The 26,902-nt window shown below is 35.9% G+C and overlaps 1 protein-coding gene across 1 annotated transcript in view; it reads right to left on the bottom strand.

Annotated features, from left to right (window-relative positions):
• Positions 1-26,673, bottom strand: part of LOC149781762 (enolase-like) — a 32,985-nt gene extending 6,312 nt beyond the window's left edge. Inside the window, exons 1-11 of the mRNA XM_089935895.1 lie at positions 26,521-26,673; positions 19,915-20,004; positions 18,502-18,597; positions 16,867-16,925; positions 15,736-15,805; positions 13,785-13,852; positions 11,180-11,321; positions 10,356-10,445; positions 5,372-5,428; positions 3,664-3,809; positions 312-451 (exon numbers count right to left, since the gene is read on the bottom strand). Coding sequence (XP_089792021.1) covers positions 312-451; positions 3,664-3,809; positions 5,372-5,428; positions 10,356-10,445; positions 11,180-11,321; positions 13,785-13,852; positions 15,736-15,805; positions 16,867-16,925; positions 18,502-18,597; positions 19,915-20,004; positions 26,521-26,599 — 1,037 coding nt within the window. The 5' untranslated portion in view covers positions 26,600-26,673. The remainder of the gene's footprint in view (positions 1-311; positions 452-3,663; positions 3,810-5,371; positions 5,429-10,355; positions 10,446-11,179; positions 11,322-13,784; positions 13,853-15,735; positions 15,806-16,866; positions 16,926-18,501; positions 18,598-19,914; positions 20,005-26,520) is intronic.
• Positions 26,674-26,902: the final 229 nt, after the last annotated feature.

Here is a 26,902-nt window from a genome sequence, read left to right as displayed (position 1 = left end):
ATGTTCATGAGGTAGAGAGATATTAACATACCAGCATTGAATCCCTTACTGAAAACAATCTCATCTATTTCTGTGTAACAATTACATACACAACTGAGGTCTGATTGGTCAACATTAATGATGCTTACAATGCAAAAAAGATCAATGGCAAGGACAATGCATGATTCTTACCCTGCATAGACTATGCACTTATGCAGAGCGTTGTGTGCTTTCAGCCTTTATTGGTATGTACTGTTAAACTAGTGTTACACTGTAAAATGGCAATCAAATCATCAACCACTCTAGATGTGCAAAGGATGTATTACACATACCCCACAATCTGAATACTGACTTCACTTGAGAGCTTGGTGTATGCTTTCCAATCATCCTGGTCAAATGGATCTTCAATGGAAATAATTGGATAGTTGCCAATAAAGTCCTTGTACACCTGGGCCAGGGCATCGGATGTCAGCTGGTATGAGAAAGATGACACTTAAATATAAAGAAGCTTTTTGTAAGGAGTGAAAATTTTTCAATGTAAGGCATCTGCTCCCACCAATTTGTGAAAGTCATTCAACCATGGAAATATAGAAGCCTGAAAATAACAGATTTTCAAATATATTCATACCATGCATTCCTATATCGGTCTGATTAGTTTATCAGTCGTTGTTTTTTGCACTTGCAGTTTTTCTTGGAATTAATTTCTTTTCATTCAGGTTCATTTTGCATTTAACCTGTACTTGTTCTGCGTTCTGCTTTCATTTCACTTAAAATTGTCAGTAAAACACCAACTTTCAACAATAATACAAGATGCTATCTTTTTCCAAAGCCCAACCCCTCATTTCAGCCACCCGTCGGCAGATTGTTACCATAGCTTTGATCGCAAGTCCACATTGACAGTTCTTAAGAACCTCTCAAAGCATCTACACTGTTCCCTAAAATCCCAATGTAATATGATGACATGAAATGATCCCATTTTTTCCTTTTAGAAATGACAAAAAACAGACTCTTATTTCCTCAATATTTAAAAATCACATCAAACAGGGTAAATGAAAGCTCAATATGTTGCCAGCTTTGACACTGAAAGTGGCTAGTTTGTGTTAATCAACATCATGAAATAATAAGAAATCGTATGTTTTAAAAATTGTCTGAAAAACATTTTCTCAAAATATAACACAATATATGATGAAATACTGACTATGAGTATGCTGGGAAATGCCTGTTGGTGGCAACATTATAAGATATAAATACCAACAAAAGCAGACCTATCAAGCAAATTTGGGTATTAATTTTCTTTTCCTAATTTGGTTTTATTTTAATCTCTACAAATGTGATGTGCTCTTCTATTTAAATGTAAAAATGAATCAACCGACTGTTATAACAATCCCTGTGTTTCTACGATGCCCCCAAAAATGTATTTCCCATTGCACTGGTTTAAAATTAGGGTAGGTGATGTTTCTTTTTCTTCTTTTAAGACAGTAGTATATATATATATATATATAGTCAAGATTAATATATACAAATATACAATGTACTAAGTACTTTAAGCAAAGGGCAAAAATCAGCTCAATTTGATGCACAAATCAATTTCATAAATTCTCAAACAATTTTCTTTTTTGCTTTTTTACTCGGGTCGGCAACAAAAAACTGGGACAGTTGGTCAACCAGAAATGTCATTTTTGGGGGCCAGAGAACATAACTAAATGCTTACTCCATGCTGTACTGCATTTGTTCTGGCAACTGTCAAATACCCGATGGTCCTATGGCACAATTACAAAAGTTAATTAACTCATTAGCCCCTGGAGGTTTTTGTTGTTTTCGCCTGAGATGCGAGTAGGAAACACATTTTGGGGGCTATATGAATACATCCAAGAGATTTCCAGCTAACCCAATGCCTAGATGTGTTAGAAACATTGTTTTTCATTGGCTATTTCACTTGCTCATGAGAAGGGTAAAAGTTGTTAAAAGACCCATCATTTTTGCATTGAGACCACTCTTTATTCCAAATGACCATCATATCCTACTTTTTGCAAAGGCTCGCCTGTCTGTGTGCAGTTCAGACCAGCCTGCCTTAAATCTGAGGCAGAAAATCTTAAAATACGGACACATAATTGGATTCCGACCATGGTCAAATTTTTGGTGTAAAAAAAACTGGGTCCAAAAAATTATGTTTTCCTTCTGTATTTTGTAGTGCAACTATAACATACAGATTATTTGGTATCATTGTAGAGCTACATATGTCTACCTTTTCTATACCACCCACTTTAATGTATCATGACCTTGACGCTACAGAGCTCGGAAGTAGGCTATTACCTCCTGACACATAAACGATGCACCAGGGGTTAATGAGTTAACAGATTAATTGTCATGGCAAGTTACTATAAATGAAAGGTACCATTTATATTGCATGTTAGTCATAAATTACTAACTGCGACATCTTTACATATAACATCCACCAATGAATAATAAAATCCATTAGATGAATATTTGTGGAAATTGTAATTCTCATGTTCTGGTGAAAACCCCATGCCAATACAACTTTCCATTCAGATGTAGTGATAGGAAGATTCCTAAGATAGCTGCTGTGGCAACCATAATGGACACCAGATCAGCACTATTCCACTAGGACCAAATAGATATGAAGTCTTTTAGTTAAAAACCCCATACTGATGTGACCATCCATTAAGGAGGAGTAGCAATAACAAGATTTTCGAGACAGCCATTGTTGCAGCCACACTGTACGTCCAAGGTGAACCATATTCAGGGTTCATATAGAATTCTGAATGATAAATTCAAAGACTTTTCCCAAACTTTCAAAGACCAAAAACAGATTTCCAAGACCTATTTTTGCTAACATTTTGATTAAGTTATGTTAAACTTTTAATGAACTCAGGGTAATCTGCTTAATTTTCCCAAACTTTCAAAGCCTTGAAAATGCTACCTCATTTTACCCAAACTGTCCAAGACCATACAAACCCTGATATTTATTTAGGACCAACTAGTCACTGTGATGACTGTGTGTGTGTATGTGTAAAGCTTCATAGCAATACTCCAAGCAGTTCAGGAGATGTAGCAATAACAAAACATGTGCTAACAGATGGATAGTCAACAGACATCAGGAAATCCCATAAGCTATTTATGGTCAATGCCCCATATAATTAAATACAATCAGTTGATTTTATCTGGTAGACAGAGATAGGAGATTCTAGAATGGTGAAAGCTTTGCTTGATGGTATCTTCTATTTATATTACGATGAGCACAACTTCTGGGTATTTGCGTACTTTCCTTCAGTACTGGTAGTTTGCTGTACCAAAAGTATGGCTTGTATTTTTCAGAAAACTTTTACCAGTTTTGCATTACTGGAAAAGTGGGGGTATTTGCTACTCATTTTGGGATTAGAAACAAAGTTATGGATCATGTTACCACCAATTATTTCAGTTTAAACTTTCTTACACAATAGTAGATTCAAATAATTCCTCCAAATAATAGCATTCTGTTGATTACTTTCCATTTGGTTTTCTATATACTGTGCCATTCAGTAAGTGGTGTCACACTTGACACTTGAAACCTGAATTAACCATGGAATTGTTTCTCAGCTTAATATAAACAGATATGTGAGACAAGCATATTTTATTTCTTTTGTTATCTGAATTTTAAATATTTAGGGTGAAGGTGGCACTGACCCAAGTTTCAGGCTTGGAATCCTTGTTTTTGAAGTCCAAGTCATATTTCTCTTCCTTGCAGAATTCAGAGGCTGCCACATCCATCCCTATCTTGACTTTGCCCACATAGCCTGCCTTCTCTATGGCTTCCTGAAGCAGCTTCAGACCTAAAAAAAAGACCCACTTTCATACTTAACATCACTGATCCCAACCTTATTACTACCAATTATTTTGTATTAAAAACCTTCTCAACATTGGACTTGCATATGGAGCTGGAGACATTTTTTAAATTTAAACTATGTGTAGTTCAATATTTTTATTTTGCTCAGTGACACTGTCTATGAATACAGGTCGACTTTTACAGCTTGATCATGGGAACAATTAAAAAGAATTTAAATGTAAGGTTTTGAATTTGTTTTCAAATATTCCCTTATACTCAGGTCAGTGTCTGAATACGGCAACATGTATTTGGTCTTTTTATTTTATTGTACTTGCCTCTAATCCTTCAGAGACAACTCTTATATGTTCCTTTTACTATTGTACTTGCCTCATTCTTCAGAGATAACACATTTACATTAGCCAATCTTTCTTTAGGTTGTGCAAGATGGGTAATTATCAAGTTCACACTTACCAACCATACTCGCTTACAAGTTGGATCCAACTGCAAACTTCAAAGACCCTGATCTGCCAGTGTATTATGCACCAACAGAGTCTATGCAGTTGGTCTGGATGTGCTGGAACATTCTACAATAGCAAATCAGGGTCTGTGTTGTTTGCAGTTGGACCCTATTTATAAGTGATTGTATAATAATATATTCTACAACAGTAATAACTTTTACCATAAAAATGTTTTACAAAACTGACATAAAACATAGCAATGCCAAACAATGTCATAAATAATGCAAAGTACATAACATTATGAGATAGTAAAAAGACTGTTAAACATGTGTTCAATTAAAATAAAACTGATAATGTATTATGCCCCTCATGAAAAGATGCTTGTGACATGATGTTTTTTAATCATTATCATAGATTTCATATCAAATAAATACGTGTAGAAAACTCTATATACTTCCTAAGTGAATTGACATCGGATTGTCAAAAATTCAATATGATTATGTGAGTAATCAAAACTGAATTGTCTGAATTTGTTGTTCAATCAAAGAAAACAATTTTAAATTTTGCAGAAAATTTTATAAATGGGAGCAGCAAAAAGATAAATTGTTTTGTAATAAGCATCTATGAACATAAAACCCAACACTTTGTCAAACACATTGTGTAATTAAAACACTGCTAGCAACAAACAGCAGCAAATTCATTTTCAAGAAATGGTTTTTTTTTTTTTGGGGGGGGGCCCTGACAATAAAAATCATTGTTAAAAAGTTGATAGCTGCTTTGTGACCATACATCAGGTACAATAAAACTGAATCAGTCATTTAGTGCATAAAAGCAACCCAAATGCCACTGAATGCGAAGAGTTTGATACATCAAAATTTATAACTTGTGTGACACCAATCACATTCAAACAGTTAACAAATTTCCAGGAACACAAAATACTTGACACAAACAGATTCTCTTCAAGCATCTGGGAGAATGCACACATGTCCTGCACTGTGCATTAAAGGCATTTTACTGGCAACCCTTAGAAGACCCTATTATTATTTTACTTTTCTAAAAGTAACCGACTTATTCCAAGTGTACAAAGTTAAAAGCATATTTATATACAAACCTTCATTGTTGTCCTGGATGTTTGGAGCAAATCCACCCTCATCACCAACATTACAAGCTGCAGGCAAAAGAAAACAAAATCATAATTAGATGAAAAAATAAAACAAGTATGCTAAATTTCATTATTCAATTATATAATGTATTACACTGCAAAGGAAGCACTGTCATTAACCCCAATATCTAAACACTAAAATATAATTACTTATTTGCTAAAAGGTAATTTGTGTACTACATAAAATGATAATATTCTTGAATACTGTCTGAAAATTATTATATTTTAGTCAGACTGTGTAGCGATGCACCAAGCATACAAAGTCTATGTAAATCCCATTGTATCGTATCCTTTCTTACCAATAAGAACATGTGCTTCCTGGTGTTTACATGTTGTCTAAAAAAAAACAAATTTTGGTTGCATTTCTCGCGATTTTCTTTTTGGTCATATGTCAGTCTATTTATCACATACATGTATTGCTGGTGGTTGTTGTTTTTGTAGGGTTTAACGCCATTTTTCAGCACATGACAGGCTATACATGGCGGCCAGTATTAATGGTGGAGGAAGAACCTGAGAAATCCACGGAAAGAACCACCGACCCTCCAGAAGCTACTGGCAAGCTTTCTCACATACCCACACTGGCCAAATCTGAGACTCGAACCTATGCAGACAGAGGTGAGATGGCAGTGATCCGTAACGGAGAGCGCTCTAGACCACTCGGCCACTCGGGGCCCCGTATTGCTGGTGGTAATAAGGCTGACTATAACATGTATTAATGAATGTGATTCAGTTCTCAAATCAAGATGGTTTCATAGCATTAAGATTGCTTTTAGAATTCCTCCTTGTGTACTTTTGTAAGAAATGGTAGGAATCATGAGACACCACCCATGTATCTGTGCATGCATCCCTATCTTTCTGATGGATGTTGTTGTTGTTGTTCTAGGGTCAACGCCATTTTTCAGCACAAGATAGGCTATACGTGGCGGCCAGTATAACTGGTGAAGGAAGAACCCTGGAAAACCCAGGGAAGAACCACCAACCCACGAGAAGCTACTGGCAGGCTTTCCCACGTACCCACACTAGCTGAGCCTTGGACTCGAACCCACGCAGACAGAGATGAGATGGCAGTGATCCGGAACGGTGAGCGCTTTAGACCACTCAGCCACTCGGGGCCCCCTTCTGATGGATGTTGTCCAGGCATGCTACAGTTGCTGATGATGAGGTTGACCTTAACAGGGTGACGACACATTACAGGACCTTCATGATTCCCATGAGCTGAGGTTCAGTCTGAATGGGAGTGCATAAAGCTGGTAAATAGTTTCTTGAAGTGTAAAGCAAAGAAACTTGCACAAAGCCTGATGAATATAGATATGAAAATGTGTTCAGTCCAATTGAGACTGATCGCAAGCTTGTCCCTATTTGTGAAATGTCTTACTGACTATACCAAGCACATTTTGAACTTTGGTGTGCCTATGCAGCTGCTAAGTCAGCTCAGTTCTATAACCAAATAGAACATTTAACTCAGAGTTTATAATTACTGGATCATTTAACAGGTATTTAATCAAATGGAACATTTACCTCTAGTATATAACCAAATGGAGCATTTAATTTAGGTCTATAACCAAAAGGAGCATATAACTCTAGTCTATAACTGAATGGAGCATTTAACTCAAGTCTGTAACAAAATGGAGCTTTCCATAGAGTTTTGGCACTAGGAAAGGTCTAGAGCAGAACCCTGTAAAGTTTTGCCTGTGAACTATCTCTACTGCCCCCTTAGACAGTAAAGAACAAATTTCTAGTAGAATTTCCATCTTCATGCAATAAGTCTGGACCTTTGACATGGAAGGGTAGAGCAAAAGGGGAGAGGGCTCAGTGAATGACGTCTGAAGCCCCTCTGAAACAACCTGGATAACCCATTCATTTTGCACAAAAATATTAGAGTTGTGCCTGTCAAAATTGATAGAGTCTTTGCAGTTTGCCACAAGGCAGACAGGGCTGAAAGTCAATGACGATTATTGAGGTTTGGGAAATGTAAGTATGTATGTATTGTTTTATGATAGATACCACAGCACCAAAGTGACTTTGTAGTACCAACATAAGGGTTAACTTGTAAAAATGTAAAACTAAATTGCACAAAATTTAGGAAGATAAAGCCTTCCAAGTGGATGTAAAGTTAAGTAGAAGAAGATAAAATACTACATGTATAGATGACAAAATTCTGTAAATTTATGTAAATTACAGACAAAGGTAACATATCTAAAATCTTTAAAACATGATTAAAATTTTGTTGTATAAGAATCATTCCCTTAAAAATATTTCTTGAATGTTATATCCTCATAGTTTGTTTGAGCATTTTACATCAACATGCTTCTCACAAGGTGCAAGTCAAAACATAACAAGGAGGTGCTCCACTGTCAGTGAGGAAGTCAACACACAACAAGAATATACTCCACACTGTCAGTGTGGAAGTCAACACACAACACGAATGTGCTCCACTGTCAGTGTTGAAGTCAACACACAACAAGAATATACTCCACACTGTCAGTGTGGAAGTCAACACACATGAAAAGAATGTGCTCCATTGTCAGTGTGGAAGTCAACACACAACACAAATGTGCTCCACTGTCAGTGTTGAAGTCAACACACAACAAGAATGTGCTCCACACTGTCAGTGGAAGTCATCATACATGACAAGAATATGCCCCACTGTCTGGACACTGGCAAGGCATACACTCTGGTCGAGGTTCACCTTTCAAGTTGTAAATGTGCATTTTACATAAAAATACTTCTGTCTCACAAGGTGCAAGTCGACACAACGTGAATGTGCTTTACCTGTTAGTGCAGAAGTCAACACTCGTGACAAGAATGTGCTCCAGTGTCAGTGTGGAAGTCAACACACAACAACAATGTGCTCCACAGTCAGTGTTGATGTCAACATACGTAACAAGATTGTGCTCCACTGTCAGTGGACACTGGTAAGGCACACACTCTGGTCAAGGTTCACCTTTCAAATGGTAAAGGTGCATCAGGCATAGATGTCCAATACATGTTCTGCACAATACCACCTCATCTCTCCATTTTGGTCGATATGATGGATGTCACTTTCCGATGGTGGGTTTTTGATGTTCTTGGGTTTGACTGCGGTGTTTTCGTTCCACATATTTTGTTAAGTATGATAAGAATACTAATTTATAAAATGTTTCAAGTCAGCTTATGGAATCTTCCATTCAGAAACTGTTGCAGTGATCTTTGGCTGCTTTATTTGCCTTTTCATTACCATTTTTGCTAATGTGATTATGCAGCCAACAGTAAATAAGATTTTCCTAGACTGTACAAGAAGATCATATTTCTGTAATATCTTGGACATTAATGGATGGCCCGTTTTAAAATTCAGCAATGATTTCAATGTAAAAAGGGAATCCAAAAAGACTATGTAATTTGCTGTTTGTTTTGGACAAGAACCGAGTATGGCTGTAATCTTTGCAATAAAAATTGTGGTTTTAGCTCGGAAAAGGCATTAGATGGTGTCATGGGATGCTGCAAGTTTGAATTTGTTTTTAAAACTGTCAGGATACAAGGACGTACAACTATAAGTGCTCAGATTCCATTGAATTTAGTATAAAAAAACAAGGGATTGTTCAGGACTTTTTTAAGTTGCAAAGGTCAAGCATTACTGTGGGAGTTTTAGTTAACCATGGTGGTGATTTGGGAATAAGCAATTCCATCAATGATTTCAATATTTCTAAGCAAGGACAAATTTGTATGCCAAATGGTGGAATGAAGTTTGATTTCTGAATGTTCAAGGGTTTGTTTCAGGACAGATGAAAAAACACTAATGACACCAGGGCAATGTCACCACGTTCAACACTACAATATCTTATCTACAGTCAGGACCTCAGCATGGTATATGTACAAGAAGATGTTGCTGCAATTGACTGGTTCTGGGATTTTGTTGGGGTTTTTTTGTTTCATTTTGCTGGCGGTCATCACACTTTTAACACATTACTGGCTATACCATGCTGAAAAAATCAGGGGATTTGTCAAGCTACATCATCCAAGATTTCCTTAATATTTGTCAACTGTGGCAGTACACAGAAGGAGGGATGCACATCCTCATTAATGGTTGTTAACAAGGCTCCAACCAATGTCCTGGTTCACAGCACTCAGCTGACAACAAAGTGCAAACAATTTCATATATTACTGATTTAAACTCATTCTGCTTCATGGAAGTATCCCCCACTCAAATGATGCTTTTATTCTGCATATATCATGCCCTGCAGTATGGAACAAGAGGCAGCATTGTCCCTGGGCGTAGTGAAGTATCTGTCCACAGGATACTAGGATATGCCATCATAGTCTGACAAGGGGACTTGTTGTTGTTGTTGTTGTTGTTGTTGTAGGGCTTAATGCCATTTTTCAGCACAAGATAGGCTATACATGGCGGCCAGTATTAATGGTGGAGGAAGAACCCGGAAACCCCCGGAAAGAACCACCGACCCACGAGAAGCTACTGGCAAGCTTCTCACATAACCACATTAGCCGAATCAGAGACTCGAACCAACGCAGACAGAGGTGAGATGGCAGTGATCCGTAATGGTAAGCGCTTTAGACCACTCGGGGCCCCGACAAGGGGACTGAACTGATGGGCAAACAATCAACATAGTCTGTATTGCCTGGACAGCTAGTTAGATGGCAGGTTGAGTAAGGACTTGGACATACAAACTGTAGATGTCCTCACATATAACAAGACATGTACAAACTTATGTTCAGTAGATTACAGCACAACTCATCTAAAAAGACTTGCTAAAACCTTAAAAATCAGAATGAAAAAATATACTGGCAGACATTTACCTCTGACAAAGCAGGCAAATGCAACAGCATTTGCACCAATTAAAAAAATAAAATAAAGTGAAACCTTGCTGCATATTTGGCACATCACTGGTGTTCATTAATTTGAAACAAGACTGATACCTGTTCTTATACTTTAACTCACCATCTTGTCCATATTTCTCCTTGATGACAGCCTTTAGGTGATGGTAGGTCTCTGATCCCATCCTCATAGCCTCAGTGAAAGAGGTGGCACCTGCAAAATGAAGGGAATTTTAAGACATGAAAAGGAGTGTTTTTGTACCACAAAATCTTCATTTATCATTTGCTAAAGGTCTATAGCCATACAGAATGTACTGAAACTCCCATCAACAGATACACTAAAACCAAGCCAGAATCTGATCTTCCAAACTTTCATTCATTTATCTAGGTCATTGACAGCTATAACATGATTATCTCCCTTGAACAGCTCAATTTCTTGCAATATGGTGGTTTGTGAATAGTTGCACTAAAACTGATGCATTTAAAAAAAAAATTGTATAGCTCCACTATAAGGCATAGATGCAATAACAGTAATACTATACATTAGTTCAAATTATTGAAGATCATATATATAAAAATGTTTAAATATTTTTCTTCCTATTTTCGAAATCAGTATATATAATCACAAAGTGATTTGTCTGCAAAACTTCAAAGTGTCCGTGAGACCAGAAGATGACAAACCTCTGAACACCAATACACTTTTTCATTACAATCCACAAAAAAGCATTAATTCTTATTTACTATAGCCAAATTTGTTTTTCCTGTTGGTTTTCATGGCACTGGAACAAATTATTGGCTATATCATGCCCAGGAAATGGTAGCTAAGTGCCTTTACAAGAAAAACACTGAGGCAGTCAACTTGGGCTGGCCAGGTCAGGTACTGAACCTGCAAACCTTGGATTACAAGTCTGATGCGCTACCACAGTTCCCTACAGCTAACAGGCTTACCAGTAGGCAAGATCATGAATTCCTGCATAGCTAACTTGTTTCCAGCATGGCTCCCTCCATTGATCACATTAAATGCTGGAACAGGCAAAATTAGCTCCTTGTTCCCTGCCAAATCGGCAATGTGTCTATACAGAGGAACACCCTGAAATAAAACAGACAAATTTTTGTCAAGCAAAGACAAATCTTGATCGATGCAATAAAAGAATTTTATTATTAATATAAGATTCTACTTCATGTAAATCTTATCTAAACTATATTAATTAACACCACTAATAAACTAAATGAATATTGAATGCAGATTTGAGTGGATTTGTTTTACAATATTACTATCTGAAATATCAACATTATTCCTCTGGTCACACAGACTGCTATCAATCCAGCCTAGTTAACTCTTTCAATTACTTCAAAATATCAGCTTTTTATGTTAAAATTTACTGGTCCCTTGCTACAACAAATAGCTTTATTAAAAATTTTAAGATGTAATAAAATACATACTCTTGACCAAAAACAAAATGCACAGTTGTAAAATAATGCCATAACCAATGACTTGCCAGATGCAATATCTCAGCATATAGAACCACGATCTTTAAAAGTTGAACAATTCTTCGAAAATGGAATTTTTTTCGATAATAGTACTCGGGTGGATTTCATGAATAAAATGAAATTCCAAACATACTGTATCGATAAAACATCCAATGAATCAATTTACATAACAAGTCTGACATACCAATCTCTCTGTTGTGTGCTCAGCGCTCAATTGTTTCACATTACTGTTTACACAATGATATTTAAGTGTTGTTGTAGGGTTTAACACTATTTTTCAGCACAAGATAGGCTATACACGGTGGCCAGTATAAATGGTGGAGGAAGAATCCTGGAAAACCCCAGAAAGAACTACCGACCCACGAGAAGTTACCGGCAAGCTTTCTCACATACCCACATTGGACGAGCCCGAGACTTGAATCCATGCAGACAGGCGAGATGGCAGTGATCAGTAATGGTAAGCACTTTAGACCACTCTGGGCCCCTGATATTTAACCCTGTCAACACTATGGACCGGTTTACCGGTCTAGGGGAAACAAGTCCCCCAACACTATGGACTGCTTTACTGGTCTGGGACAGTGTTCTTCTCTAATGTTATAGTACCAGTCTATACAAATTTTGGGATACCTCTAATAACTTCCTACTTGTAATGTAGATATTATATTTGGATTATCTTGTGAGTTTAGCTTATACACAACTAGAAATATTGAACAAAGTAGGCACTTTTAACGACTCTTCTGAATGGTGAAATTTTTATCCAAAATGGCGGAGTTCAAAGAAAGATCAGATGAGAGTGAAGTGTCAGATTTAGAATTATCAGAGGATTTCGACCCAGTAAAGTTGGATGAAAATGAGACAAGGTGGCTGGTGAGGCAATTTAATGCACTTGTGGGTGACAGTGATGAAGATGAAGAGGACTTTGAAGGTTTTGAACCAGAGGAAGTGTACGCTCCACGTGGTTTTGTTTGGTCGAAGTTGGAAAACCAAAAAGATTTATTTCAGTTTTCTGAGAGAGTTGGGCCCACCCGAGTGTTAGACGGCTCCAGGAAAGCTTTGGAATATTTTCAAATATTCTATTCAGATGAAGTTTTTGGAAACACTGTCCGTCTGACGAATATGAATGCAACAATCAAACGTGCCAGAGGTGAGGTGTGTAGACAGATCTCACCTTGGATGAAATCAAGGCATTTATGGAATTTTAATTTCTACCTGTCATATACCTGAAGGAAAGACTTATGTTGCTACTGGAATTATTCATGAGTACATCTAGGGTCAATTGAACAAGTTTTGGGAACTTTATAAATTTTCTTAGAAGTAAATAGATAATTACTTATATTTACCTGTTGTGTTACCTGTTTGTACCTGTATTTTAACAGTTGTAATAGATATGCACATTTTAGTCAATTAGTCATAAAATTTGATTTGTAACCTTGATTTTGACACCTAATCCAGCCAGATATCTTTAAAATTGGCAAAGTTATGTTATTTCAAAATCTACAAGTCATTTTGCTTTACAACTCTGAAGTTACTTAGTGTTGAGGACTCTATGCTCCCAAAAGTTACCTAGTGCTGAAAGGGTTAAGTGAGTGACAAATTAAAATAAAGAGATTTAAAACTGCATTGAAGTGCTTCAGAGTTTATCCTTCTTTTTGAATAGGCAAAAATGGAACAGCATATACTGAATTCAATCATTTTTGTCTGTATCAGTTTTTGTAGATTTTCACAAATTGCATTTTTTAATACTACTTTAATTACTGGATTAGAAAAGTTTCCTTTTTCCCAAAGAATAATAGTTGTTCATTGTTGCTTTTTTCAAAAAAATTTATGGTGTGAATCAATGAAACAAGCTTTACATTTAAAATACCCAGTAAAGCCTTCAACAAAAATGATGGAGAAAAAGTGGTTCTCAAACTCATGATTAGGAAAGGAATGGTTTTATTTCAGAGGATCATTTAGTTCTTATATATAATAAGCAGGAATAATAGAACATGGCTGTAACTGAGGTGTGCTTCGAGTCTGGAAACGATCACAAAGAGAGGAATTACTAAATATGTTCAATTACCTTCTTGGCAGCTCCAGCCTTACAGGCTGCTAGGGAAACACCCAAGATGGCATTAGCACCCAGCTTAGCTACAAAAACAAAAAAGATGATTACTAGACATCAACTACAACAGTAGACAAAATTATGATCATGAATGTCATAATGCTGTTTTTTAAAAATAATGATTGAGTGTCATAATGCTGTTTAATCATACTGGCTGAATGTCATAATGCTGTTTAATCATACTGGCTGAATGTCATAATGCTGTTTTATGATACTGACTGAATGTCATAATGCTGTTTTATCATACTGACTGAATGTCAATGCTGTTTTATCATACTGACTGTCATAATGCTGTTTTATGATACTGACTGGATGTGATAATGCTGTTTGATCACACTGACTGAATGTCATAATGCTTGTTTTTTATACCGACTGAATGTCATAATGCTGTTTTATCATACTGACAGAATGTCATAATGCTGTTTTATCATACTGAATGAATGTCATAATGCTGTTTGATCATACTGACTGCATGTCATAATGCTTTTTTATCATATACTGACTGCATGTCATAATGCTGTTTTATCATACTGAATGAATGTCATAATGCTGTTTGATCATACTGACTGCATGTCATAATGCTTTTTTATCATACTGACTGCATGTCATAATGCTTTTTATCATACTGACTGCATGTCATAATGCTTTTTTATCATACTGACTGCATGTCATAATGCTTTTTTATCACATAATGCTTTTTTATCATAATGACTGCATGTCATAATGCTTTTTTATCATACTGACTGAATGTCATAATGCTGATTGATCACATGGACTGAATGCCAAATTGCTGTTTTATTTTACTGACTGAATGTCACAATGCTGTTTCATCATACTGACTGAATGTCATAATGCTGTTTTATCATACTGACTGAATGTCAATGCTGTTTGATCACATGGACTGAATGCCAAATTGCTGTTTTATCATACTGACTACATGTCACAATGCTGTTTTATCATACTGACTAAATGCCACAATGCTGGTTTTTTTATATTGACTGAATGTCATAATGCAGTTTGATTACATTGACTGAATGGCACAATGCTGTTTTATCATACTGACTGAATGTCATAATGCTGTTTTATCATACTGACTGAATGTCATAATGCTATTTGATTATACAGACTGAATGTCATAATGCTGTTTTATCATATTGACTGAATGTCATAATGCTATTTGATCATACTGAATGAATGTCATAATGCTGTTTTATCATACTGACTACATGTCACAATGCTGTTTTATCATACTGACTAAATGCCACAATGCTGGGTTTTTTATATTGACTGAATGTCATAATGCAGTTTGATTACATTGACTGAATGGCACAATGCTGTTTTATCATACTGACTGAATGTCATAATGCTGTTTTATCATACTGACTGAATGTCATAATGCTATTTGATCATACTGAATGAATGTCATAATGCTGTTTAATCATACTGGCTGAATTTCTTAATGCTGTTTTAACATACTGACTGAATGTCATAATGCTGTTTGATCCTACTGACTAAATATCATGTTTTATGATACAATTATGAAATCAAACAGAAGAGATAATGAATGAATGTTCAATAGATAGAACAATTAAGCAACACAATATCATTATATGCCAAACTCTGCTAACATAATTATGCAACACAAGGAATATCCTTATATGCCAGGAGCTGCTTGTAGACAGAACCATTAAGCAACACAACAACCTTATATGCCAGGAGCTGCTGGCATCAAATGACACATTCCTGAACCTTTATAAATCTGATGTTTGACTGACATAAATTAGCGATTCAATTTATAATGTGCTGCCAAGACTTTGTCACTCATTGGTAATGCTAGGTGTAGTAGTTTGATTTACAATTTTTTTAAAATGACATGACATTGAATGATAATGATACGGGAGTCACTTACATTTGGTCTTGGTTCCATCAAGATCATTCAGGAATTTATCAACTGCTTCTTGGTTTGTTTCATCCAGGTCCTAAAAAAAGAAGAGGTTGTTACTAGCATCACTGGAGTTCCCTGCTGCACAGATCTTCAATCTGCCACGTTTTCATAACCATGAAAGTCATATACAAAAGGCATTACAAACATGCATTCCACATCCAACTGTACTAGCATAAAGTTGGACGGTCAACATGTTCATGATGTCTAGTCCTCAATGCTATATATCATCTATAACCTGTGCAAAAATGATGAGAGCCTTATGGCAGAAAAATACCTGGGTTTTAATGTTATGAAAATAAAAACAATTATCTAAAGCATCTATAGAATACTGACACACACGATACTGTTCTTAATGAAAAATGGGCACACCTAACATAAAAGAGACTCCTTATGAATTTAAAAGCTTATCCTCATTTGACAGTACAAAATCCTTTAAATATTTAAAAGTACAAAATCCTTTAAATATTTAAAACAATCTGTCAAGAACTGATAATCCAACTGCTGACACAAGAACAGAACACTGCAATGAGTCAGGGATGGAAGAAAACTATTCCAGCACCTTAATTTTGAGCTGATGACAGAAATTAAACAGCCGCTTGCTAAATGGTTTCTTCTCTTCCATTCTTGTTCATTAGCATATATTGTCTCCAAGTCATACACTGATATGCCATCAGGCTTGTTATGAAATAGCTATAGGGATATTCTGGCACAAGTACATTGATCAACATGGTAATGTATAGCAAAGATATCATGATGTCAATGTTTTGTTGAGAGTTGGGCATGTGTGCCCACTAAGTACTAATTAACTGATGTTAGCATACAACTGTGACCAGACTAGTATTTTATAACTTGCAGGGTATGATTTATAGCTACATTACTGTACTACTATCCTTCAGTATAAGTACAAGATTCTAAAATAGCACAGGCTCTTGTGTTGAGAAAGTTTCACAACTTTGTATTAATGCAAGATTTCATGTCATAATGTTTTGTTACCAAATTTATAACATATTGGAAGAATACAGTTCTGTATTGATGAATCATTACACCTGTTATATACAGCATGCTAAGAGTTTACGATCTCCTGAAAATACTTACAGAGGCTATTAGCTTGGGTGCAATCACATCATTAACATTGGAGACTGCCTTAGACACACCTGCAATGAATATTGGAGATGTTATTTACACCAGACATGATCTAATTATACCTAGTAAATTCAAAGATTATTTGTCAAATGTGTTGGTGATGTCACCGAAAGTTTACACTGGTTTACACTATGATCCTACCTACTGAGCTGTGGAAATACTAAACAGATATGGAACAAAGCCAAGCTTACAGTTTGTATTTCAAGGGGTGGTAGAGTAAACATGAAGAAATGGGGAATCTGTAGATCAGTGACCCTGACATTGAAGATAAAATGCAGACTGTGATAAATGAGATATGAAACAGAGGAACATAAACATATTATGGTTCATCCTAAGCCTCAAATAGCATTTAAAAAGTGAAGCATAAACAAATGCAACCATGATGCATACATCTGTCACTTGACCATAAAGATAGGAACCCAAATAAAGAATGCAACACATCTTGTGATAATATACACATATTCAAAGTTCATTCATTTATCTTTAAACATCTCATAAGTTAAAGGGTGTATGGAAAATGTTAAAGAAAGCTACAATATTGATCTGTCACAATGATCTTGAAGACAAAACCCTCAATGTGGTATATGACACACAGAGCAAGCTTCATCAATTAATCTCATATGGCTCTGAAGTTGCAGAATGAAAAGGAGAACAAATCAAAATTTGAACTACTGGCCCATAACCTTTCCTTAAAAGATAGGATCCCCATGCTTTCTGCAACACACCCAATGATGACGTAATAGAAACAAAAGACAATGTGATGGAAAATTAAATAGTTACCCTTTACTTTGATCTTAAAGCACTCCCAGTGTGGTATACATAGCACTTTCAAATTACGAGGGAGTATATTATTTTTCTAAAGTAAAGCACATCTGTAAAGACATGGGATTAGCCAGTCCACATGATTAACGATTTAGATTTTGAACAACCTGCACAATACAGGGTCTGACAAATTTACAAGTCATTCTGATGTCCAGAAACTTAGCAGGAATCCTCTTAACACATTTTTTTAAATACTGTTTTCTTGTGAACAATTTATGGTCAGGTTTGTATCAGGTTATAACCCAAAAACCTACCTTAATTTGGCTGCAATACCTTCTAGACACTTACGAAATCACAATCATCATAGCACGGTTAAAACTATGACCAAATATAATGTAGATTTTATGACAATGCCAGTACTGAAACGAAGAAAGCGGACTTGTAACGAGAAAGAGAAAAAAAGATCTTTAATAAAATATTTGCTAACATTTTCTATATGTGCCAGGTGGGCCATCAAGCATCGGCTTATCACGATATGGCAGTTGTAGAACAAATGAGGTTAATCTGTTCTTGGTCTAACTCTACTCACATTTACTTGTAATCAGATTGTAAATACACTGTTGTCAAACTCTGTACATTTTGCTCACAATAGCAATTAATTACACAGCATTCAAATTCTGTACATTTTGCTCAAGAACAACCAGTAAGTACCCCATATTCAAACTTGGTACATTTCACTTATAAACAGTCTGTAAGTACATTGATAACAGACTCTACTTTTCACTCATAAACATCTTGAAAATACAATGTTATCAAAGTCAGTACCTTTTCCATGGTATAATTTCTTTTCATTATCTCTAAGCTCCAAAGCCTCGTATATCCCTGTAGAGGCACCACTTGGGACTGCTGCTCTAAAACGACCTAATGAAGAAAGAAAAAATTTTAGATGAGAAAGTAATTACATCTCTTCAATTTGTAACAATCTTTCTAAACTACATCTTGACATTCACATGTGCCTCAAATGTAGAACAGAAAAGTCAGAACCACAAACACTTCCATCACAATTTGGCTGTCATGAAGTGTTTGTGGGCATTTACCTGTTAATGCCCACAAACACTTCCATGACAACCAAATTGTCATGGCAATGCCACAAACATTTCTATGACAACCAAATTGTCACAGCAATGTCCACAAACACTTCCATGACAACCAAATTATCACTGCAATGCCCACAAACACTCCCATGAGAACCAAATTAAGTACTTATTCAGCAGCTACGGTGGCTTTATTTTGACAACTCGGAGAATTTATTGTTCATAGTACACTAAGACACAAGCTAATTGACAGAATAATTTTCTACAGCTGTTAACAACACACGAATTATGCTAACATTACAGTAACATAGAGGTATAGGTAATACCAATTTCTTGTTAAATCAGAGATAACAACTAATATGTGGACTGTTCTGTAGAATTTGCAGAAATACATGAGAAAACAACTTGCAATTGTTCATAATTTTGTGTTCCTCTTTCTTCTCAGTTTTTCGTTACCTTGATGCAGTATTCTATCACCCAGTGTTTTCCTTTACCATTTATACATCAGAGATCCCCAAATTTTTAATCTTACCCCACCCATCCTAACACCAAGGTGATTTGGGATTCTAAATCTTGCACACGTGGGGAAAACTGTAGGACTGCAAGCAATATGTACCAACTGTTTTTTAGTATAATGACATGAAGCTGAATTCTGCCACTGTCATGTAATACAGATGAAAAGCTTTATGGTGACACTTAAAATCACAATCATAAGGAATTAACCTGGGCAAAAATACTGATGGCTTTTGCATGTTTTCAGCTTAAATCTTGCCATGAACCTTTTTGTTCATTTGTGTTTGATTACAATGGATACATGTATTAGTCTGAGAGAAGGGACAGCTTTACTGATACATGAATTTGTGAGCACTATATGTCAACTTGATTTATATTAAAAGTCTGGCATCAAATTATTATCCTGAACGAGTTCTTAAGAGCCAATATCATTTAATATTAAAATAGGGTAAATTCATGTTTGTGTAGGATAAGGAGACTAAAATTAGCCCTTGCTGTCCTGTGCTCCCACTTATTGTGTGATCTATGCATAGGACCCAATCACTTATCTGGGTACAGGTGCAGTTGGCTACGCAAACGGTTTTTAAAGACTTTTTAAATCATGGCTTGTGATCAATTCTAAAAGTCTTACCAAGCTCAGTCTCAATATCCACCTCAACTGTAGGATTTCCTCGGCTATCAAAGATCTGACGTGCTTTAACACTCTTGAAAGGCATGTTACCTGAAACAAAAATAACGACAACACTTTTTGGATACAGTAGATGGCATTGGGATAGGAATCAGTTTTTATGAAGGTACATACTGTCTTAAAGTATTATAACTGCACAATCTTAGTTTATTCATGCTAAATTTGCACAGTGACCTCAATCATGTATACACCAGCAGTGACCTCATGAATCGACCAAGCATGTGGACGATTCTTAATGTACTGTCAATGCCATCCAAATATCTGGAATTGACCAATGTGGTTATGTGAGAAAGCTTGCCAATAGCTTCTCGAAGGTTGGTGGTTCTTTACGGGGATTTCCTGGGTTCTTCCTCCACCATTAATACTGGCCGCCATGTACAGCATATCATGTGCTGAAAAATGGTGTTAAACCCTACAATAACAATGCCACATATCCATTCCAAGTAACATTTCATTGACAAACAGTTTCAAACTGTTAAGGATATATGATTTTGATATGTACCACTGACCATTGTTCTGTGTTTCTTTCAAGACAAGTGTTGGATGCTCATAAAATTATTATGCATACCAGTGCTGCAGTATGTGGTTTGTTTGCTTTTCTGGTACTTTGTTAATTGTTGTTGTTGTGGGGTTAAACACCAATTTTCATCACATGATAGGCTATACATGGTGGCCAGTTTTAATGGTAGAGGAAGAACCCGGGAAAGAACCTCTCACCCATGAGAAGCTACTGGCAAGCTTTCTCACATACCCACATTGGCTAAATCCGAGACTTGAACCGCTACAGACAGAGGTGAGATGGCAGTGATCTGTAACGAAAAGCGCTTTAGACCACCCGGGACCCCACTTTTTTAATAATTAAATAGCCAAAGGATTTCAATGTTCAACTCTGTTCTCATTATAAGCATGTGCTGTTCTCATTATAAGCATGTGCTATTTGTTCAGAATATATTTAAGAATAAATCTATTTTCATTCTCTTGCTGAGTGTAAACATGTTTGCACATGGTGACTCCCATCTTTATTTTGATCACTATAGTCTAAAGAGACCATGTTAGATTCCCTTATTACTAATGTCTTCTGATCAATAAACAGTGACAATGCTGTCATGGATCATTAAAACAAATCATCAGTTTAAGATATATAGTCCTCTGCTCCTTTATCGCTCATTGATTAGTATGTCATATGAATTTGAGTAAATCTATATATAAGCTAGAGAATACAACAATGCTTCAGGAAAGCTGATTAAGAAAAGATCACTACACAATAAGCAGTCATTAAATGTTTTTTTTCCAAACAAAATAAGATATAGAACAACTTTAATGCTTCACGGGCTTGTCAAAAATGACATATCTGTTGACCAAAATTGTTAACTTGCTAACCCTTCACATTCAAACCCTTTAATATTTATTACAAGAGGCATAACATGTAAAGGGATAATGAGACACAAATTAAAATGATTATGGTATTCATATTTACTAGTATGCATCGTTGCCAACTATCCAAACTTTTTCTCTTCCAATTACTGGAGTAATAAACAGTTCTTTGACAATATAAAAAAAAATTAGAAAGATTTTGAACAATTGTAATGGCTTCCAATAAGGAAAAACAATTTTTATTTCTAATTGTGTTTGTCCAATTATGCTCACAGGGCTTTCCTTACCAGCCAGGAGTTGGGTTATTTACCTGGCAACTTTTACTTTACACCTGGTTACTTTTAAAAAAAAACTAACTATCCCCATTGAGGGATGTCTCTGTAACAGTAATCCCTTGCCCACTATGGCAACTCACCCTCCAACTTTAAACCAAATGGAAGACCCTGACTTATTCACATTACATTAGGATACCTTTCTCCAAATCCATCACTCCTAGAAAGAAAACAGGGTCTTTCTGTCCATATAATAGACAAAGGGCAGTAACTATAGCAGATTATTTCCCCTTTTTATTTGCCAGGTGGCTGCCATTATACCCATATGTACCATCTGCAGCAAAATCTTAAAGGATGCTCTCTGAGCAAAGAAGGGTGGGAGGGATTATTTTTTATGTAATCATGTAAGTATTATCAGAGAAACAATTTACTAAAACATTTACTTTCTCTGTAAAATACATTACCTCATCACATCATATTATGAGAAGGAGAGGAAGAAATCATAGGCACCTTGACCCTAGCTGTGTGACCTAGTAGGTATATGATTACTGTATTAAAATGATGAAGTGCTCCTAATATTAGTTTGGTAAATCAAGAGACAATTTATTGCTACATATGCATAGGAGATCACTGTGGAATTTCCAAAGAGATTCAATTCTGTCCTTAGCCAGGCCATGTCATTCCAGTGGAAACAAAAGGCATGCTAAATATGCCAGTCAGCTGTCCTGAATTGAAAAATTATGTTCAAGGCTGGACTCATGCAAGTCACTTGTATTTCATGAGCTAAATTGTTCATTAGTGTACCTGATCCTGTGAGACCTCTGAGTACACCAAGTAATAAATCCCTTTAGCCATGTGACCAGCACCTGTGGGGTTATATTCTACATTCCTGCCTTCAGCAATAGGAATAGTCTTCTATAGCTGGTGTAGATTAGGGGTCAGCAACCTATTTTATATAGCATGCCATTTTTTTCCAGACTAATTAAAAAATGAATAAGCAATGCCATCATTAAGAGTACACTTACAATTTTGATTTTTGGCTGCCCTTCGCATGCCACACAAAACCTCTTGATGTGCCACCTTGTGGCATGCATGCCATAGGTTGCCGACCTTTGATGCACGTACTGTCTGTGTCTCAGACAAAATCTGAGAGACGGAATATTTATTGTTGGCTGACTAGTGGCAAGAACCAATTCTTAGAATCTAGCTGTACAATCATAATGACCAAACCATCAAAACAAAACTGCTTGTAATTTAGATTTACATTTATTGTATATGCATGTAGCTCCACTCATTCTGTTTGATTATCATAAACTGCAATCCACATGATAGCTACTTCAGTGTGTGTGTGTGTGTGTGTGTGTGTGATTAGCTCAAGCTTTGACAAGTTTAGCCATGTCCAACCCTGGAGAATCCACTGTGATTATTGAGTGAGCATGTTTCTGGATTTGTCAGAATTGGCAGCAAGTTGGAGATTATTTATTTTATTTCCTCTGTGAAGCCTATTCATGCCTTGAGATCATGTGATAGTATTATCTAATTGTGACATGAGAAAAGGAGAAAGATATTGGAAGGTGGGTAATGGGCATTGAGAGTGGTGCGACTTCAATGATGTGACACTAGTCACTGACAACAAATGATTTCCCTCTGTATGTCCTCAATGTGGATATTCTTCAGCTGCTGCAACCGTCTCTAGGACTGAAGCTACAAAGTTCTTTTCAATCAGGAGCCAGGAGTGAAGGAGTTTCTCTGGCGATGGATGGAATTAGTGATAATCTCAACTGCTTGAGCAGAGTGGAGGGCACCATGGCTCATTTGGTTCACAGTGTTTCATCATAGTGGAATACTGATAGAATGAAGGTGTATACCCACATTACTTCACAGCTGATTGTACACCCCATGCTAATGGGGTCATGGAAAACTGACAAAGAAAATATCAAGTACTGAATAGCCCCAAAAGGCACAGACCTGGTGCAAAGTTCCGGGAAGGAACAACTCTGTATGATGCAGTTGTCTTCCCTTGATAATGAGATGGTCAGAACACGAAGCCAGCCAGAAATGTATCAGACTTAAAATATTACCTGACGTTCAGAGCACCCATGAAGGTATTCTCGTACTGTGAGGCAAAGATCTGGTGACATTTTTCCCCACACCTTAAAGTTGTATGTCATTAGTGAAATGTGTGACATTAATAGGATGTTTCGTTGGATAGAGGTTGATAGGAAGCAACTTGAAGTCCACCCATACATGAGTAGACCATGGAATTTAAAGAAACTTCCTTGCATAAACAATTTCTTGTTTGACAGTTTCTACAATGCTCGACCTACAACAGAAAGAAGCCAAGGTAAGATGTTAAAAATTCTATAATGGAACAAAATGTTAAAATGGGTCAGAGCTAACATTCTCCTGACAGCTTTACTTGTAAATAGCTAATTTGTATTGATGAACCAGTTTGTCAGCAGTTCGAACATTATACCAAAGACAATATATGCTTTTGCGATCTGGAAAGCTGATGCAGTATGGTCAGAACTGAGTATCTGTCCATACTGTATTGGTCAAACTGCTTCTTCATGCCTTGCTTATTTCTAGGGCTTTCAATGGGTAACTGGGTACCATCGGTTCATAATCACCCGGGTAATAAAATTAGCCGTAGGACACCGGTTAAATTTATGTGAAAAATGCAAGTTTCCAGGTATTAATCAAAGATTATATCTCGCAATGTCAGGAAACGAGAGAACGAGAACAATAAGTAAATTATAAAGGAATGTTATTGGAAAAATGATGTTGTTGTTGTTGTGGGGTTTAATGCCATTTTTCAGCAACCGATAGGCTATAAATGATGGCCAGTATTAATGGTGGAGGTAGAACCCAGGAAAATCCCGAAAAGAACCACCGATCCATGAGAAACTACTGGCACACTTTCTCACATACCTATGTTGGCCAAATCCTCGACTCGAACCCACGCAGACAGAGGTGAAATGTCAGTGATTCATAATGGAAAGCGCTTTAGACCACTTGGGGCCCCTTGGAAAAATGAATTTCCAATCATGTCAACAGAATGTGCAAGTATTAACTTCATTTGTTTCAAAATATATTTACATTTAAATTAAAATTTATGGCGTTAGCAGTTTACAGAATTAAATTACTGACAGTATATGGTTCTTGGAATTGAGTTTTCCTCAGCTATACACTATTAAACTGCATTCAAATTTAGCATTAAAACGTACAATTTAGGATAATCCAGGGATATTCTAAGAATGAGAAAAGAAAGTTACTGTTATATTTATCACACGTTCCAAACTATAAAGAATGGATGAACACCAAGTGTGCATGTACACGTTATTATTGCCCAAAGAAGTAACCTAAATAAAGAAAAACATGACCATTTTCTGTTTGACATCTCTGCAAATGTGCTTATGTACCTAGGTGACAAGTTCATACATTTAGATATGCAAATAATACATTTTGTTGTATGTATGTATGTTTGTATGTATGTGTGTGTATATATATATATATATATATATATATATATATATATATGTGTGTGTGTGTGTGTGTGTGTGTTTTGAACTTTATTTACTATTTCATTGCTTTCATCTGAAATTTTCATGCATACAAACTGAATTTTTACCATCTCTTTTCCTCATTTGATACAGATTGAAACATTAATATATCTAAGAAATGATTTCAGATCATGACTTCCCAAGTCATAAACTTCCCAAGAATATATGATTTCTAAGTGTTTTGTAAAATTTATTAGTTCTACAATGTAAGACATAGCACAAGCTGGTTTTGTTTAAGTGCTATGTCTTACTATCCAAATAATGACCTTGTATAGCGCGTTGACATCAGAATGAGTAATCAAATTTTCAGGAACATCGCACACACTTGGCAGAAGATATCAACACTCTTCCACTCATTTATGTGTAATTAATATAGTTACTGTTCTGTCTTTATCCTGGCAAAATGAAAATATGATACTAGCAAATGGACACATTTTCACGTTCCACTGACATACATTTGAATTTGTTGCAATGCAACGGTAGTCAAGGTATGCCGAAGTAAGTTCATGTTGGGGATAGGCGAAATGAACCATTGCGTACAGTTCCAATAGGCATAATATATTTTTATTTGTTTTGTTAAAGAATAATATTTCGACTTAATCCAATTTCGGCATTTCCATCTTTCATTGCTTTTAAGTTAACTGAAATGTAGGCCAAAAAAACTTGAAAACAATTCCATTTCTTTTGTGAGAATTTTAATTTATTAAGAAAAGGACATCAAAGTAAGTAAAGTCTGACTAAAACATTATGACTTTACTCTGTGGAAAAGAGTCGTTATTTTAGTTGTCAGTTGTGTGAAATATTCCTGCAAATTTGACGTTCGTAACTATGTTAGTCGACATAAAAACATGCAACACAGCGCCGTTAGTTAGGTGTAAGAACTTGACGCCCACAACATACATATCAGCGTCAAGGTCTTACGTGTAGGACTATAACATTTATATGACCTGTATGACTTATACTTGACTCGCCCATGGTAGCTTATTAAGTCCCATATATTTCCCATGCAGACCTACATATTACATTTTTATATACGATACTAATTTTAGTGCAACTCCTACCACATCAAGTATAAAACGTAAGAAAAATGAAAAGAACAGATGCCCTAACGATGACACAGTGCTAAAATAAAGTACGTGTCCTGCATCACTTGTCAATGTACCAACTGCGAGCAAGGTCGTTTCACCGGCCGGTATAGAAATTATTCAAGGTCAAATTAATATACGTTTTGCCACACAAGAAAACACCGTTCTTTATAATAAAAGGTATATAACATTTGTATAAATAACCTTAATACAAGAAAACAGCTGAAATAAACAATTCAAAAACCTTCTACTCACTATTTTGTTGTCGAGGTAAAAGATGAGCAGCGTTCACTAGCAGGAATAGTGGCCTTGACCTTGGTAACAAATTGATCATGGTCAGTGAAACGAACGGAAATGTTTTGTAATCAAAAATATATGACCGTGAATTGACCTCTTTTGTTTGTTGGTTTTCGCATCTTAAACTTTCTTTACTGATATCTTTTAAAGACACAAGTTTGTTAGATATTATTTTATTCCAAAATTTTCGGGTTTTTCCGCTACCGAGAACAAGCTACACCCTTGTCGTAGCTCAGTGAGCTGTATTTTACGACCACAACAGAGACTTATATAGTCACTACTTAACGTGGTCATGGAGCTGTATTTACTCATATTACATAATTAATTGTTGTTCAAAAAT

The sequence above is a fragment of the Sinohyriopsis cumingii genome, chromosome 15 (genome assembly GCF_028554795.1).
Source record: "Sinohyriopsis cumingii isolate HCF-2022 chromosome 15, ASM2855479v2, whole genome shotgun sequence".
Taxonomy (NCBI): domain Eukaryota; kingdom Metazoa; phylum Mollusca; class Bivalvia; order Unionida; family Unionidae; genus Sinohyriopsis; species Sinohyriopsis cumingii.
The sequence above is the reverse complement of the archived record's forward strand: the minus strand, read 5'-3'. Positions and strand labels throughout refer to the sequence as shown.